The following is an 18028-nucleotide window of genomic DNA, read 5'->3' on the forward strand; positions in this document are numbered from 1 at the left end:
GGAAAAATATTTAAAGTATGTATTAAAAGTTACTTATGCCATAAGCAAAAGCCAGTCTGTGAGCAAAGGTGAAAATAGCAGCTGACACCAACACATGAAACATGAAACATAATAATGACAGATGCTTAGTCAGGTCTTGCACAGATCCTCTACTGAATGAAACAGTCTCATGACCATCTCTACAGAATTCCAACCCCAGATATCCATCCTACCATCAACTCCTAAACCTGTAAAAATAAAACAGTTAAGCAAGCTGGAGTTAGAGTTATTAAAAAAGAAAAGTATCACATACCTTCTTTTTGAAGTTTGATGTTTCAACAGGGGGATTGAATGTCATTGCTGCCATGCTGTAAGCCTCAAATAGTTCAGCAGCAGATCTATAATCATAAGAAATGTAAAGATATCACCATATCTGTATAATTCAAAAATAATCAGATTATACTCAGAAAATGACTCATTATTCTAAACCCATATATTAAGGTACTAGGGTACTTCAAAGAGTTAGTGGAAAAATAGAATTAAGAGATAATATGGAAGCAGAAAGATCTCAACACATAGCACAGTGTCTGGCATGTTACTGTTGGTAAATTAATGAGTGAATAATGAATTTTTTTAAGGAAGAACCTTACCTTATTATGATTTATACAGATCTTTAAATAGTACTTTCATTTGAGTATTATTTTTAATTAAAATACCACCTCAAAAAAAGCAACCACAGTCAAGGTGGGGCCACTAGAGCTCAGGGAAAGAGGAGGAGAGACCTACAGAGTTCATGAAGGCAGGAGAAGCCACAATGAGAGAAAGAAAAGATCGCTCCCACATTTCAAGCTCCAGCCGCTTCCAACCTGGAGCTGGTGAGCGCACAGACCAAGAGCTGGCAAAAGCCACAGCTGTGCCCTTCAGATGAAGTTGCTTGGAGGCGGCAGGGAAGAAGAGGGCCTTCGTGGCCCCCAAGATAGCAAAACCACTAACAGGGTTCCCGTGAATGCACATAGGAGCAAGGAGCCACAACAACTAAAAAAAGGAGCCACTCAGAGGCCAGTGAGTCATTGCAAGGGATCAGTGCACTTCTCATGGGAAGTGTTTGGAGTGCCGGTGGTGGGGGAGAAAGATCACCAGGGGAACACTGGGGCACAGCAAGGACAGCTAATCTACCCCCCAATCAGCACAGGACCACTCACAGTGGAGACTGGTCAGGAATACAGAACTGCAGGGGGGGCAGTTTGCTGAAAAGTCTCAGGCCCAGACCAGACTTTCCACACAAGCCAGGTGTACCAGAACACACAAGACCTGGAAGTCAACAATTAAAACCTGAGCTGCACAAAAAGCCTTCCTCAGGGAATCAGTAGAAAAGCAGCAATTTAGCTCAACTACAGGGCTCAAGTGCTGTTCCCCCAGGAAGTTCCTCCATTTTAGAAGTAAACAAAGTACAACAAATTAGTTTCAGTGCAGAATTTAAGTGGTGGGAACAGCAAATAATCCAACACAAAACTGAGAGAAAAAAACAAAACACCCACAGATCAGAGACAAAGTTTGATATTAACTAGTAAAGGTCTAATACCACCAAAGAACACCTATAAAACCTGGAAGGACTGGAAGGCCCCTGGGCTCCCAAGCCAGGGAGCAGGGAGGGCTGGGGGCCTCAGTCATGCTCCCACAACATCCACAACCAGCCCAGCATAGGCTGCTGCAGGAAGCACCCTGGGCTCCCAAGCCGGCGCAGTTGGGGGGCCGAGGGCTTCAGCCATGCCTCCTTGACATCTGCATCCAGCCCAGCAATGACCAAACCACTACTGGAGCCCCCTTGTCTGAGGGGGTGCAAAGGGGCCTCAACCATGACCCCCCTCCTTCCTCCTTCCCCATTCTCCTCTCCCCCTCCCCCACAACTGCTCTGCAACATCTGAGAATGTAAAAAATAAAAACAATAAACTTAAAAAGGAAAAAAAGAGATAATACAAATCTTTCCATGAACTTTTTGAAGTACTCTCGTATAACATAGTCCTGCTTTAAAAACAAACCAATCAACCAACCAACTCACTTAAAATAAATTCTAAGTTCCTATATAATGTCAACATTATCAAACAAAATCCACGTCAGACAGGTCTGGTATACATTTAGAAATACAGGCCTGGAGCACAGAGAGAAAGCCAAGAAGACCTCTGGCTCAGTGTGATCAAATCCCAACTCAACCATAGTTATATGAATGATATGCAACTACACCTAACTTAGTCACAGGAGCCAGAGTGAAGAATGGAGTTATCCTCCATGGGCTTCAAACACAGCTTCAAACAACACTTTGGCTGTTGGCCTGGATGAAAAACAGGGAGAGGCCATTCAGGACAGAATACATGTCTATACCCACAGTACGTAAATGAATCCTTCATGATTTGGGATTAGTTCACATTCTCCAAAGGAGACAGGCAAGGGCCTGCAAGGGTTAAAATTAGGCTGACATCCCAACCTCCATTCTCCAGGAGAAGATGACTATGAGTTTCCTTTCTCAAGCCTTGGGGACAAACCCATTCTTCATCTCCCTCCAGAAAAGGAAGACAACTGGCGTAAAAGAGACAAATGTTCAAGACTACTGACAAAAAGATGCCAGAAAATGATCATTTAAAAAAAAGTGATAGAGAATTGTTATCTCCTTTTTCTCCCTTTTAAAAAACAAGGTGGGGGGGATGGGGACAGGTGAGAAGTGTGAGGGAAGGAAAACATAAATGGCCATTATATTATTTAATAAGGCCAAAAATCATCTGTATCCTACCCAGAAAGAAACTGCAGAATTCATGCCTCATTTACAGGTGGCAGCAGCTAACCAACTACTGCCAAGTAAAAATACAGGCCAGTGTTATCAAATCTCCCTGTATTTTAAGAGATGCTGGAAATGTGAATTTTAGGTGAATTTTTCCAATATCTAAAAGATAGCAATTAATTTAATTTTCATTCAAACTCTGAAAAGGCCAGAAAATCAGCATGGCCCACAGGTTACCTGTGATCTCTGAATTAAAGAAACCAGTGGGCTTGCAAAGGAGAAATATCTACAGCAAATAACAAAATGTTGATTCTGAGTAGTGGATACATTCCAAGGTGCTATGGTTTGAATATGTCCCCTCCAAAATTTAGGTGTTGAAACTTAATGGCCAATGTGATGGTATTAAGAGGTGATCAAGTCAAAAGGGCTGCTCCTTGGTGAATGGGATTAAGGCCCATATAAAAAAGGCTTCAGGCAGCACTTGGCTCTCTTGCCCTTCCACCTTCTGCCATGTTAAGGACACAGTGTTCCTTCTCTTTGGAGGATGCAGCAACAAGGCACCATCTGGGGAGAGGCCTTCACCGGACACTAAACCTGCCAGCACCTTGATCTTGGACTTCCCAACCTCTAGAACTTAGAGAAACAAAATTTCTGTTCTTTATAAATTATGCAGTCTTGGGTATGTTTTTTTATAGCGCCATAAATGGATTAAGACATAAGGTTATCTTTTATATAATTTTTCTCTCCTTTGCTGTATAATTGAAGATTTCCTGATTTTGTGTGAAAAAAGGTAATTATTATTTTCAATTTTTCCATACTTCTGAAAATTATCACAATAAAAAGTGGGGGGGAAAGAAACTTCTTTGAGGAGGACTCTTTTCCCCATCTGTAAGAGTGTGAGGTGGATGCTGGAAATACACAACAAAATTTGCAGGTAGGGAAATACTCCTGCAAGGGTAAGGAAAGAAACTGCTACCTTTCTGGTGGCAGTGTTCCAAAGCACCTCTTTTTTTCTTCTTATTTTCTCCTTTCCTTTCTCTAGCAAGACCATTCAAAAATAAAAGAGGGGAGGCTTACGGTCAAGATGGCAGAATAGATGGTCCCCAGCATCACTCTCTCCCACAAATCAACCAATTTATGACTATTAAAAAGCAACAACAGCCAACTGGGGCTGGTAGAGCTCAGGGGAAGAGGAGGAGAGACCTACCAAGTACATGAAGGCAGGAGAAGCCATGATGAGTGATAGAGTTTGGATGTGTTCTCCTCTCCAAAACTCATGTGGAAATTTGATCTTCAATGTGGCAGTGTTGGAAACTGATTGAGTCATGGGGGTGGATCCCTCATGAATGGATTAATGCTCTCCCTGGGGGAGGGGGGATTAATGAGTGAGTTCTTGCTCTATTAATTCCCGCAAGAGCTCGTTGCTTAAAAAGACCCTGGCACCTTCTCTCTCAATCCGCTGGAGCTGGGATACACTCTTCTCTCCTGTCCGTGGACATCAGAGCTTGAGACTCTTCAGAGTTCCAGAACTTACACCAAGGACACCATCAGCTTCCCTGGTTCTAAGGCCTTTGGACTTGGACTGAGCCATGCTACCAGCATCCAGTTTATAGACAGCCTATCATGGGACTTTTCTCCATAGCCACGTGAGCTAATTCCCCTAATAAATCTCTTTCATATAATTATAACATATCCTATTGATTCTGTCTCTCTGAAGAACCCTGACTAATACAATGAGAAAAAGAAAAAACCATTCTGACCGTTTCGAGCCCTGGCCACATCCAGGCTGGAGCTGTTGAGCGCACAGAGCAGGAGCTAGCAAAAATGCAACTATGCCCTCCGGATGTAGTCGTTTGGAGGTGGCAGGGGAGAAGAGGGCCATGGTAGCCCCCAGACCAGCAAGACCACTAACAGGGTTCCCATGGACCCACATAGGAGTGAGGAGCCAGAACAGCTGGAAAAAAGGAGCCTCTCAGTGGCTAGCAAGTCATTGCAAGGGACCAGAACATGGCCTGTCCCACGGGAAGTGTTTGGAACACAGGCAGTGGGGGAGACAGGCCCATCGGGGGAACACTGGGGCACAGCAAGGACAGCTGATCTGCACCCTAATTAGCATAGGACCACTCAGAGGAGACCGGTCAGGAATACAGAATTGCATGGGGTGCAGTTCAACAAAAAGACTCAGGCCCAGACCAGAGTTTCTATACAACCCAGGTGCACCAGATCTCTCGAGAAGTACCTATAAAGTCAAGCATTAAAACCTGAGCTGCACAAAAAGCCTTCCCTAGGGAATCAGCAGCAAAGCCGCAATTTAGCTCAACCACAGAGCTCAAGTACTGGTTCACACAGGAAGTTCCCCCATTTTAGAAGGAAGCAAAGGACAAACAAATTAGTTCTAGCACAGAGTTTAAATGGTGGGAACAGCAAATAATCCAACACAGAAATGAAAGAAAAAACAAAGTACCCGCAACCAGAGGCAAAGTTTCATATTAACTAGTAAAGGTCTCATTTCACCAAAGAACACCTATAACACCTAGAAGGACTGGAAGTCTACTGGGCTACCAAGCCAGAAAGAGGGTAGGGCCAGGGGCCTCAGCAATGCCCCTCAACACCCGTCACCAATCCCCAGGGTGGAGGATGACGGCCTCGGCCACGCCCCAACACGTGCAGCCAGCCCAGTGACAACCACCAAGCCGCAGCAAGAAGGGCCCTGGGTTCCTGAGCTGGGATGGTGAGGAGCAAGGTCTTTTGCCACACACCGCTAACATCTGCACCGAGCCCAGCAATGACCAAGCCACTGATGGAAGCCCCCTGGTCTCCCCTGTGGGAATGAGGGGAGTGCCATAGGCCTCAATCCCCCCCCTCCTGCTTCCTCCTTCTCCATCCCATTTAGTTCCCCTTTCCCCCTCCCCCTTCCTCCCAACTGCTCCACAACAACATCCTAGAATGTAAAAAATAATATTAATAAAATTACATTTTCTTTAAATAAATAAATAAAATGAAAGCAGAAGTAAGGAAGCTCACTTTGGTCAGACTTGTGGTTTATCTTCACATATAAGCAAATCTGGCAATATCTTAATTGCTGAGCCTGAGTGATGGTGGCCATATGAGAATTCACTATACTATTTTTCTGTATGCGTGAAATTTTCATGATTAAAAAAAAAAAATTGTTTTAAGTGATTACCCAAAACTAACAAAATCACAGCCAGTGTTTTCTCTTCAGAACAATTCAGGGGCCGAGCGCCTCAGCGCTCCCGCCGTGGGTTCGGATCCTATATAGGGGTGACCGGTGCGCTCACTGGCTGAGCGCGGTGCGGCCGGTCTCAAAAATGAGAAAAAAAAAAAAAGAACAATTCAGGAAAATGAATTGAAACCAAATCCAGATACCCAAATGGCACTCTACATTTTATAATATTATTTTTATAAAACAGACTTATAGTAAATGGCTATCCCATGAGTTTTGTAGTTTTAGAAAAAGGCAATGCTAAATATTACCTGCGGCTCAATTCTGGCTTGAGTGCTTCAGAGCCTTCAGAAGGTGCTCCAGCAATCAGGTGAGCTGCAAATCTCTGCACTACGGGGTGGTAATGTCTCTGAAGAGGAAACAGGACAACCACATTTTGCACAGGTCAGTACTTTACAAAACACTAGCTACAGCAGCAAAGATTTTCTTTAACAAAATTACACCAATTTTTAAAGAAAAAAACCTTAGATGTATATGTAATTCATGAGAACCACATACCTATAGAAGGAATGTCATCTTTGCTCACAGAACTGAAACATAAGTCTGTTCGAAGACCAAGTTACCACTGATGGAGCTTAATCTTGCTTTTACAGTATAAAAAGAAAAATCAAAAAGCAATTTCTCTTTCAGAGTGAAAAAGGTTAGTTTACAGTTTAAAGGTTACCTGACACTTATATTTTTACAAGTCTCACCCTAATGCCTTCCACACTGCAGGACCACAAATAGGTGAAACCACCTTGAAACAGGGCCTATAAAAGTTTCTTTGGATAGGGCTCAATACAAATGTACCTGAGAACAAATCTCTTCTATTCTGAAGTGTTACGGAAACATTTCAATAAATCTTCCACAACCTCATGCTACAAAACTGTCATCATTTTCTTAGAATAGCTTAGAGAATAATGAGAGCAAAATAAAATGTAGCATATTAAAAAACAGGAATTCTAAAAAAGACAGTCCCAGAACAAAATATATTAAGTACTCTGGAAATAATAACTGAAGAAAAATAAACAAATTGCTCACAAAAAAATTTAAAAATACGACCACTCTTACCCTCAGTGCATGCAATTCCCACAGAGCAGTGTTCTGTGCATTACAGTACTCAGGTTCATCCAGCTCAGGAAGGAAAATCCCACTTCCCTGAGATTCATTATCAAGCAGTAGATCTGTTTTGGGGAAAGTCTGCAAAAATGTTACATAAAAAAAGGATTAATCAAATTAATATTGCTAATTTAAAGAATGTTATTGGTCTGTACTCATATTTGCATTTAAATTTATGGTTGTATAAGAGATATAAGCATAAGTTCTTTATACCTAGTTTTAATAAGAAACAGTTTAAGTTTATATCATAAGAGAACAAAAATTGCAAAAGAATATTTTGTCTCAGCTTGCTTTGAAAAGAATTTATTTTATCTTGCAAAAGAAAATAGAATATCCTTTTTACCCTGCAATCCCCACTTTTAGGAATCTTTCTTATACAAATACTTACATCAGATAAACATATAAAGATATTAATTATAGCATGACCTGTAATGGCAAAAAAAGAAATAATCTATACCCATCAGGAGAAATACAAAGAAGCATAAAATCCAGACTGCCTAAACTTGAATCCCAACTCTACCAGTGTCACTTCACTTATCTTCTCTGGACCTCACTTATCCCATTTGTAAAATGGGAATAATAGTAGCTACCCTCACAGAGTTATGAAAATTAAGTGAGTTAATTTTTTGTAAAGCATTTATAACAGTGGCAGTACATAGTGAGAACTCTATGTTAAACAAAGACCTAAACATTACATAGTCATTAAAGAGATAAAGTAGTGATATTTGTACTGACACAAAAATGTGTCCACCACCATTAAGTGTTATTTTTTTTAAAAAAACCTGTAGAGTAATAATGAATAGCATAATCCCCTTAATCCCCTTTCCATTAAAATAAAAACATCGTGGTGTTTGTGTGAGCGTGGTAGGTGTAATTATAAAAAAACCTGTAGAGTAATAATGAATAGCATAATCCCCTGAATCCCCTTTCCATTAAAATAAAAACATCGTGGTGTTTGTGTGAGCGTGGTAGGTGTAATTATACATACATAAAAAAAAGTCTGCTGGAAGGACACCCACCAAATGATAAAACTGGTTACTTCTGGGGAGTGTCAATAAGCATAGAATGCTTTCTTTTTGTAATTTTACATAATTCTTTTATCACATGATTTTGTTACAAATGTGAATAACTTTTGTAATTAAAATGGTAATCTAAAACGGGAGGAACCACTGCACTATAAGAGTTTAGCTCTATTCATTTGTATCACTACTTACATGCATTAATATTCTGGTAGTTGCTAAAATGCCAATGCTTGAATTTGGAAGAACATGAAGAGCAAGGGTACAAAGGCGCTTGACAAAGGCAAGGGCTCGCTGCTGAGAAACCTGCTTTCTGCGCTTAGTGAGCATGACATCAAGGCACTGGAGTGCAATCTCAACACCTTCATTGGTAGCACCTAAAACAGATATATCCTTCAGGGCTGTTCTCATTACTTTTTCATTATGCAACTTCACTGAACTCCAGGAAAAAACAAGGATGAACTGTCATACCTGTCCCAAAACATTTCCCTAACCAATGAAGTAGTGCTGTACTGCTAAAGAGATGCAGTGAGCTATATTTAACTGCATCTCCACTCAATTCCAAAAGTTCTTTCCCCCCAAGTCTTGCATAAGGTTAAATATAGATGCATGGCTCTAATAGGCCAACATTTTATGTGCCAGTTCCTATTACTCATTTGTCAATGACTATAATTCTGGTCATAACATATTCTTATGAGATAAATATGTATTAAGAAAACATAATCTGAACATACATACCTGCATGTAACTTCAACATTGTTTTGTAGAGATGTGTATAGAATTTCATTGGATCAATATTCAGAACATCACCTTTGAAATGACAACAAACACCAATAAAGTACATTACAGCCTCCAAAAGTAAAGCAAGCAAAACTTGATTAAGAAAATGTCTTGGGCAGGCCCGGTGGCGCACTGGAGAGTGTGCCGCTTGGGAGTGCGGCGGCGCTCCCGCCGAGGGTTTGGATCCCATGTGGAGACCGGTTCCTGCTCACTGGCTGAGCGCGGTGCGGGCGCAACACCGAGGGTTGCGATCCCGTTGCCGGTCCCTGGTACGGGCGTGACACCGAGGGTTGCGATCCCATTACCGGTCAGTAAAAAAGACAAAAAGGAAAAAAAAAAAGAAAACGTCTTACCTTGACCAGAAAGAATATGAAAAGCAGTCTGGACACAGTGAAGACTTTCTTGATAGCTTAGGTCCTTCAAAAAAAAAAAAAAGTGGATATTAAGAGTAATAATTATCACTTATATTTTTAAAAAGTAATTCATTAATAGTTACTTACACCAGATTCAATGAGAGTATGAAGGACTACTAATAAATCATCAAAAAATTCCACATTTATAAGGTGAGCAAACCTAGAATCAAACAAAACTTAGTTAATAGATAACCTAAAAGAAGAAATAAATCAGGTAAAATTTAAGCTTGAATTTAAAATTCTATTTTTAAAATTACTTATTTCAAAATGATAGCTATGATTAAGATAATGGTGATTATGGATACTCTTCATTAATTCAGATTGGCCTTTTCAACAATTCATGTACTGCTGGACACCATACTCAGTAGGAATATATGAGGCACTAAACAGGCTAAAAATATTTCAAAAATACTTCTGCCCTGAGAAGGAAGTTGCTGAGAGCAAACAGCTTTCTTAAAGAAAGTTTACTAGTATCCAGTACTAATCGATGTCATAAAGGTGCCAACAGGTGGTGGAAAGAGGAAAAGAAGAAAAGATTCTGCTATTTATAAGAATATGAACCCTATGACAGCTTTAAAAATAAAATGGAAAGAATGCTGAACTTATCTAGTTCAAGCTGTCCTATTAATTATCTGTGTGATCCTAGGTAAGTCGCTGAGTATCCTGGCCCTCTATTCCTACAAATAACTGAGACCACTCAATAGGGGTAAAAAGAAAGAATCACACAAGCTACTAAATGTGAGAGTACTCTGTACAGTATAAAATATTAGGCACTGAAATAGGTTAAAGTCAGGATATCTCTTTAATATCAGTGAAGAGTATTTGACCTCAAATCTCAGAACAAGAAAAGACCTTAGAAGTGATATATTCCACGCACTGGTACTTTTTTTAGGAAGCAATTTGGCAATATTTATCAATATTTAAAATGAGCATACCCTTTGATCTGGCCATACATGCACACAAGTGCATGAAGATATACATGCAAGCATTTCCAGTGCAACATAGGGGACTGACCAAATAAAGTATTACATATCCATAAAATGGAGTATGAACTTAAAAAGAATTAAGTGATGGGCCGGCCCGGTGGCGCACTGCCTGGGAGTGCAGCGGTGCTCCCGCTGAGGGTTCGGATCCCATGTGGAGACCAGTTCCCGCTCACTGGTTGAGCGAGGTGCGGGCGCAACACCGAGGGTTGCAACCCCGTTGCCGGTCAGTAAAAAAAAAAAAGAAAAAAGAATTAAGTGATCTATACTTATATGTGCTAACATGGAAAGACACCCAGAGTGACTGTTTATCCAAAAAAAATCAAGTTACAGGACACTATACACAGCATGACTCCACTTGTGTGAAAGGCAGGCAGAAAGACCTACATACATATATAGGAAGGGGAACTTGTAGTTTTAAATTTTATATTCTTCTGCATTAATTAAATTTTTTAATGAGCATGTATTATCTTTTAAAACTTTTTAAAAATAAAAGAATTGATTATTAAAAAACAAACAGCAGGTCCTATGTAATGCAGGAATAATCCCTTATCTGACCAGCCTCTCTCTGAAGTTTTATTTTTTTCTGACCGGGAAGGGGATCGCAACCCTCAGCACAGTGTTGCCTGCACCACGCTCAGCCAGTGAGCGCACCGGCCTTCCCTATATAGAATCCGAACCTGCAGCCTCGGCGCTACCAGCACCACACTCTCCTGAGTGAGCCACGGGGCCCCAGCCCTCTCTCTGAAGATTTAAACAACAAAGACCAAATTACTTTATAAGGAAACGCATCCCATTGTCAAATACCTCCAGTCATTAGAAAGTAATTTCTCATGATGAACAGAACTTGCCTTCTCTGTATCTTCTAGCCATTAGTCTTGTTTCTAACCCCATATCTAGAGTTAGAAAGCTGTGCTGTTCAACAGTAGTAGCCACAAGCCACATATGGCTATTAGGTATATGAAATGTAACTAGTCCAAATTGAAACATGCTATTAGGTATACAATATACACTAGTTTTTTTTTTTTGTCTTTTTTCGTGACCAGCAAGGGGATCGCAACCCTTGGTGTGGTGTCACCCGCACCGCGCTGAGCCAGTGAGCGCAGTGGCCATCCCTATATAGGATCCAAACCCGCGGCAGGAACGCCGCTGCGCTCTCAAGTGCTGCACTCTCCCGAGTGCGCCACAGGGCCGGCCCCAATATACACTAGTTTTTGAAGATGTGTTATAAAAAAAAAAAAGAATGCCAAATATCTCATTAATGCTTAAATACTTTTTGTATTTTAAAATATTTTAGATAAATTCAATAAAAATAATTTAAAATTAAATTCACTTTTTTTTTTTTACCTTTTTAATGTGGCTAACAGAAAATTTTATATTGCATTATGTAATTCACATTATGCTTCTATTAGATAGCAATGTTCTATAGGACACTACATCAAATAATTGTGTAAAGCTATAATAACAACCATTATTCTAGCAAGGTCATTAGTGTTGATCGAATACACATAAAGATCTATCTTAGCGGGAAGAGATTACACGGGACTAGACAAATGATTGTGCAACCTGGGTTAAAACAGACTTAAGAGTCATCTGCATGATCTACTCAACCTGTGATGGTGGAAAACTGACTACACAGTACAAAAAGAACCAAAAACGGAGAGATGAACCATAGAGGCACCTAGAATTTAGTAAGCAGAAGGAAGGAGTTAATGAAGATTTTAAAAATAAAAGGTTTGAGATAAGAAAACCAAAAAAGCCCATTGTTATGAACAATTCTAAAGAAAGGCTGGTGACAAAAAAGGAATGAAAACTGAGGAACTGAAGACATTAAGTCACCATTTATTGAACCCTGCTTAAAATTCATGGTTAGTTTGGTCTTATCTATTCAGAAAGAATCTAAAGATTTCAACCTACACAGCCCTTACTTGGCAAGACCTTCTAGAACTGCTGGCAGGAGAGGTGACCTCTGGGCCTTCTTCAATATTCGGAAGTAGGTTACAAACACAATATTCAGAGTCTCTGTGTGCTAATAGAGGAAACAGACAAAATGACTTTAGGACAACCTGGTATGCCTTCTCCTGGGTTAGCATAATTATGACTTTCAAAGTTCAACCTTTTTCCCTTCCCAACCCTCCCCTTAATTCAATCTTTGGAACTTAAACAAAATAGAATGAAGATACACATCCTGTTATTTCATAAAACTAGCACTCATCACCTCATAATTTCTCAAATATCACAAAAATCACATATCAGGCATCACAAAATAACAAGTTGAAACAAATTTCCAGTTAAATGATTTAACAAAACATTTTTAAAGCATAACAGAATGTGAAACTGCCTACCAGTTTAAGTTTTTTCTCAGTACTCTCTGAAGCTTCTGCCTCCCGAAGTTCTCGCTCTAGTTTCTCTTCTGCTTTCTTCCACTGAAAATATATTAAAAAAGAAAATGTAAGGGTATACACCACTGAGTGAAAAAAGCAGGGAGGCAGAATATGTAAATATTAGAAAACACATACCCTGATACCACATATTGTCTATGAATGCAAATAAAAACATAGATTAAAAAGTATACACAAACTAAATTTATGATGGTGGTTGCCACCTCCTGGGAGTAAGGGAAAAATGAGATGGGAGAGAGAAAAACAGGGGATCCCTATTCTCTCACCAATGGTTTCTTTCTTTTCAAGAAAAAAAATTGAAGTAATCCTGTTATTGTCTGTTCATTCTGAATGGCAGATACATGAAACATGCTATCATTTTCCATAATTTCAATTCAAAAGAAAAAAGGGAAAGAATATGCTAAGTACAAAAACAACTCCTAGTGTTAAATCATCTATAACATGGAAGCCAGTCATCAACAATACTGTCCAATCACATTAACATAAAATGCATAAAATCAGATACTATATAGAAATTCAATAGAACTTCTAATTTTTCCACTCCCTAATGCTCCAAGAGCAACAAACAATGTTTGCTAAGCTGCTTAAGGCACAGGGGGCTGACTGAGGAATACTTTTTTTTCTTCACGAGAAGCTGTTAAAAAACTACCATGTTCGGGCCGGCCCGGTGGCACACTGGATAGTGCGCCGCTTGGGAAGCGCGGCGGCGCTCCCGTCTGAGGGTTCGGATCCCATATACAGACCGGCTCCCGCTCACTGGCTGAGCGAGGACTCCCTAATGCTCCAAGAGCAACAAACAATGTTTGCTAAGCTGCTTAAGGCACAGGGGGCTGACTGAGGAATACTTTTTTTTCTTCACGAGAAGCTGTTAAAAAACTACCATGTTCTTACTGGGTGTTTGTTTCCACACAATAGCTGAATACATGCCATTCATTTGTTCACAATTATTAATTTTGATACTTCTGTCATGTTTTTAAAATTTATTAGACCTATTGAAAGATGAATATCCCAGAAACTATTTTTTTTTTTTTTTACAATTTGATAACCCTAATAAACTGTTTAGAACTGTTTTGAGAAGTGATAATAATAATCATCAGAATGGGGCTGTCTGGTTAGCTCAACTGGTTAGCGCGGGGTGCTGATAACACTAAGGTCCAGGATTTGATCCCTGTACCAGCCAACCACAAAAACAAAAAAACCAAAAGAATACTTGATAAACTGCACAATAACCCTATAACGCAGGTACTATTATTAGCCCCACTTCTAAAAAAAAAAAGTTTCCAAAGTCTCAGAAAATAAACAAGGGGCTATAATTTCAACCCAAGTTTAAAATACAACCAAATAAAAAAACATGATTCAATTAACAGAAACTGACTTTGCTGCCAACTTCACAGGAATGCATCTTTTCTGTTAAGGAAGAAATCTGTGTATCACAATAATTCTAAATTGATCTAAAAAGCCAAAGGATAAAAGCCAGCATGGCAGAAATATCTTTTTATCTATTGCTCTCTTTGCCAGTAAATGTCAGTTTAAATTAATTTAAGAAAACATTTCTTTGCAGTAACTGGGAAAAAATTAAAATCTCTAAATATTAGATTTCAAAACTTTTATGATGTAACTATGATTTTTGCCTGTGCCTATACTATGATTTTAATCTAAGATCAAATAAAACAAACAAAATACTTAGATGAAACAAAAAAGGAAATCAGACCTTTCTCTGCATCCTTGATAGAGTTTTCCTCTTTTCCTTGAAAGTCATAAACTTTTTTGGTTTATTAATATCCTCTGTATCTTTTTTTACTTCTACTTCCTTGATTCTTAGGCACAAAAATGTTTTTAACATCTAATATTGAAAAAAATACAAATACACAGCTTCATATTTATACTGCTCTTAAAAACTTTATATAGAAAAATAAGCATTTAACAATGTTATTTACTTCATTCATGCAAGAAAACTTTGAAGCATCTTTTATCACATTTTATGCAAACTTCTATCATCTTTTTGCTAATCATATTCAGTAAGGTGTGTCTATGAAAGGACACTAGTATTTGGCTAATACACAAAACTTTGCTTGCAGTTTAATGAGTATAAGGAAGAAAGAACACATTATTTGGCACTGGCAGATAGGATTATGAAGAGTACACAGTAGAAGAGTACACTATGAGAAGAGGAGATATTTCTAAACTAGCTTTAATTTACCAAACCTGTTTTGGTTTTCAATTAATAGTGCCAGTCTTCATCTTTTTCTCCCAGTGAAAAATAACATGAAGGCTAGAATTAATTTGAAGACAACTTATTTTCCTTTAAGCCAATGGTTCTCCAACTTTAGCAAGCATCAGAATCACCTGGAAGGCTTGTTAAAAATTAAAACACAAATTGCTGGGCCCCATCCCCAGAGTTGCTGATTCAGTAGGTCTGGAGTAGAGCCCCAGAATTTAGTATTTCTAACTCCCAGCTGATGCTGGTCCAGGGACCAAAAAGAGAACTATTGCCTCAAGCCATTCAAAAAATTCAGAAACTAGTTTGGAAGAAATTGGTATTTTCTGTGTTACAGCACCACTGTCATATTCAAACACAAGAACAGAAGGGATTTAAAATGCTACTTTCTCTGGAAAAAACCACTGACCTCACAGCAGCATTACTGGAACAAAAACTTGAGAACTATAGGTTTGTATTATTTCAATGTTCCAATATGCACATTTGAAAGAAAGCTGAGTATTTCAGATGACAGGGCTAAAAGCACAGAATAAAAACATGGAATAATTAAAGGCATAAAGAAAGAATCTGAGGTCATTCTAGGCATCAGAACGATCAATTTTGATTATTTTGTAGGTATTCTATGTGCTCATAAAATATCACCCACCAACGAAAAATAACTTAAAGAATGTAATTTTTATTTTAGCATAACTAAAATGGAAAAGTTTCCCTATGGCCAAGTTTCACGTTCAAGCCTTATTATCTGATCACTCCACAATTCTGAGTAAAGATTCTAAATATCTTCTCTTACTTAAGCCCAATATTTATAATTTTAGTGGTTCAACTGAAATCATCCATTTTAAGGAATAAAAAGGATTTGATGGCAAAGGAAGATTATGAAATCAAGACACAGTAGAAAATATCAGCTTAACAACCAAAACTATACAACTAAATATAAATTTAATAAAATATCTAAGACCCAAATAAAGAAAACTACAAAACTTCACTTTAGAACATAAAAGAAGTTCTAAATAAATGGCAATGTATATGATATTCTTGAATAGAGAAAAATCAATTCTGTAAATATTTTTATTCTTCCAAACTATCTATACATTGAATCAATTCTAATCAGATTCTGTGTGTGTACTATTTCAGGAGGGGGAAGTAAAAAACTCATTCTAAATTCTATCTGAAGCAATAAACAAAAATAACTAAGAATATAGAAGAAAAAAGAATGGTTCATGCCTTTTATTACACCCATTCTGATCAGTATTATCCTACCAGATAGCCAAATATACTACAGATATATAAATATATTATAGCTAGAATAATTAAAATACTATGATATTTGCAGGGGACTATCAACAGAAGAATTCAGAAATAAAATTTTGTGTCTCTCCAAATTTAGTATATAATGAAGGTAGCATTTTAAATCAGCAGAAAAAGGAAAATAGTCTTGGAACAATTGCCTATCCATTTCAAATATATAAATAGTATATATTAAATCATATGTATTAAATATATATTAGTTACAGATACAAAAAATATATATATACATATATACATACACACACACACATATAATCTGCACTATACACACACACACACACACACACACACACATATAATCTGCACTAATACCACACACAAAGATGTCAAATGGCTTAAATATTTAAATACAAAAATTAAAGTTAAAAAATCTGGAAGGAGACCATCTATAAATCTTGGGATTGCGTAGGCTCTACGCATAACAAAAATACAGCCTCATATATAAGGCTCTATACAAAGTAAAAAAAGAGTAACAGAAAAATTTGCAACCTATGTAACAAAGAGTTAATATCCTTACTATGTAATGTAAGCTCCACAAACACGCAAGTTTTGTTTCTTCTGTTACTCTTTTATCCCTAGTACCTAGAATTGTGCGTGGCACATAGAAGATATTCACTGAAATGCATGACTATAAAAAAATTATCACAAGTCATTAAGAAAGACAAATACTTGAGGAGAAAAACTGGCAAACAACACAATCAGGGTAAAAATTCAAATGAGTTAGTAAATGTACAGAAGGAAGCAAAACCTCACTAATAAAGATATACAAATAAATATATATTCAATACATATAATTTTTCACCTACCAGACTAACAAAGATTAAATAGTGTAGAGGATTCTTAAAGCAAATGTACTTCACACAGCCTGGTTTTCCAAAGCCTTGCAGTTTCAAATATAGACCTTGCAAAGGACAGGAAATTTTCTTCAGGCTATAAAGTCTCTGGTGTAAGATAAAGAATTCTAACACAGCAAGGTTGCTGGATCAAAGACAGACAAGTTACTGATTGATATGTAACAATACTGAGAAATTGCTGAAAGAAAGAATGTTTGCTGAGATCAAGCTTTTGTTAGTGGATCACTTAAATTGTCTTGTGGAATGTCATCTGGCTTGTTTCACTGAAAGTTACCAGCCTATATTGTTAAACTATAACCCCACCTATGTCTCTTCCTGTAACTTCCTGGGCCAGAGAACAAATGCAGGAAGAGAATCCCAATTCAGGGTTAATTTCCCACGGAAGGAATGCCTCTCGCTTGAGGGGTTCCAGGGAAGTTAACCTCTTCGGGGCTTCTCACTGCTCAGAAGAGATGGGCTTTGAGTAATCCTTTGTGGTTCCATTGCCCAGGGAAAGTGGGGTGACAAATCCGTGGGGGGCAAAGCAACGAAATACTAACATTCAGCATTGGGTAGGTAGTGGGGAAATGACACTCCTATCACTAGTGGGATAGGATATAAGTGATAACATGTTTTTGGAGAATAATTTAGCATTCTCTCAAGTCTTCAAATGTGATTACAGTTGGATACAATATTGATACTTTAGACATTTAATTCACTGAATATTCACACGATATGAAAAAAAAAATATGGCCAAGATGTTCTCCTCAATGAGTACAAGAGCAAAATCTACAAACTACTCAGCTGTCCATCAAGCAGGTGCTATAGATGCATATAATGTAATACTATGGCAGACATTGGAAAGAACAAGACAGCCCAGTACATAAATTCACAATATATAAAATGAAAATAAAAATAATTCTAGAACAGTTTTCACAGTATTAGCCCATTTTTAATTTTAAAATATAAGAAAGCAAA

At 38.1% G+C, this 18028-nt stretch overlaps 1 protein-coding gene across 1 annotated transcript in view; it reads right to left on the reverse strand.

Moving 5' to 3' along the window:
* Window positions 1-18028, reverse strand: part of NOC3L (nucleolar complex associated 3 homolog (S. cerevisiae)) — a 36465-nt gene that overhangs the window by 1059 nt on the left and 17378 nt on the right. Inside the window, 11 exon segments of the mRNA XM_008588708.1 lie at window positions 293-377; window positions 6248-6345; window positions 7047-7175; window positions 8309-8490; window positions 8852-8923; window positions 9247-9310; window positions 9394-9466; window positions 12218-12318; window positions 12635-12715; window positions 14403-14579; window positions 14648-14689. Of these exon segments, the coding sequence (XP_008586930.1) occupies window positions 293-377; window positions 6248-6345; window positions 7047-7175; window positions 8309-8490; window positions 8852-8923; window positions 9247-9310; window positions 9394-9466; window positions 12218-12318; window positions 12635-12715; window positions 14403-14579; window positions 14648-14689 (1104 nt within the window).

The sequence above is a fragment of the Galeopterus variegatus genome, unplaced genomic scaffold (assembly GCF_000696425.1).
Source record: "Galeopterus variegatus unplaced genomic scaffold, G_variegatus-3.0.2 Scaffold4981, whole genome shotgun sequence".
In the NCBI taxonomy this organism is placed as follows: Eukaryota; Metazoa; Chordata; class Mammalia; order Dermoptera; family Cynocephalidae; genus Galeopterus; species Galeopterus variegatus.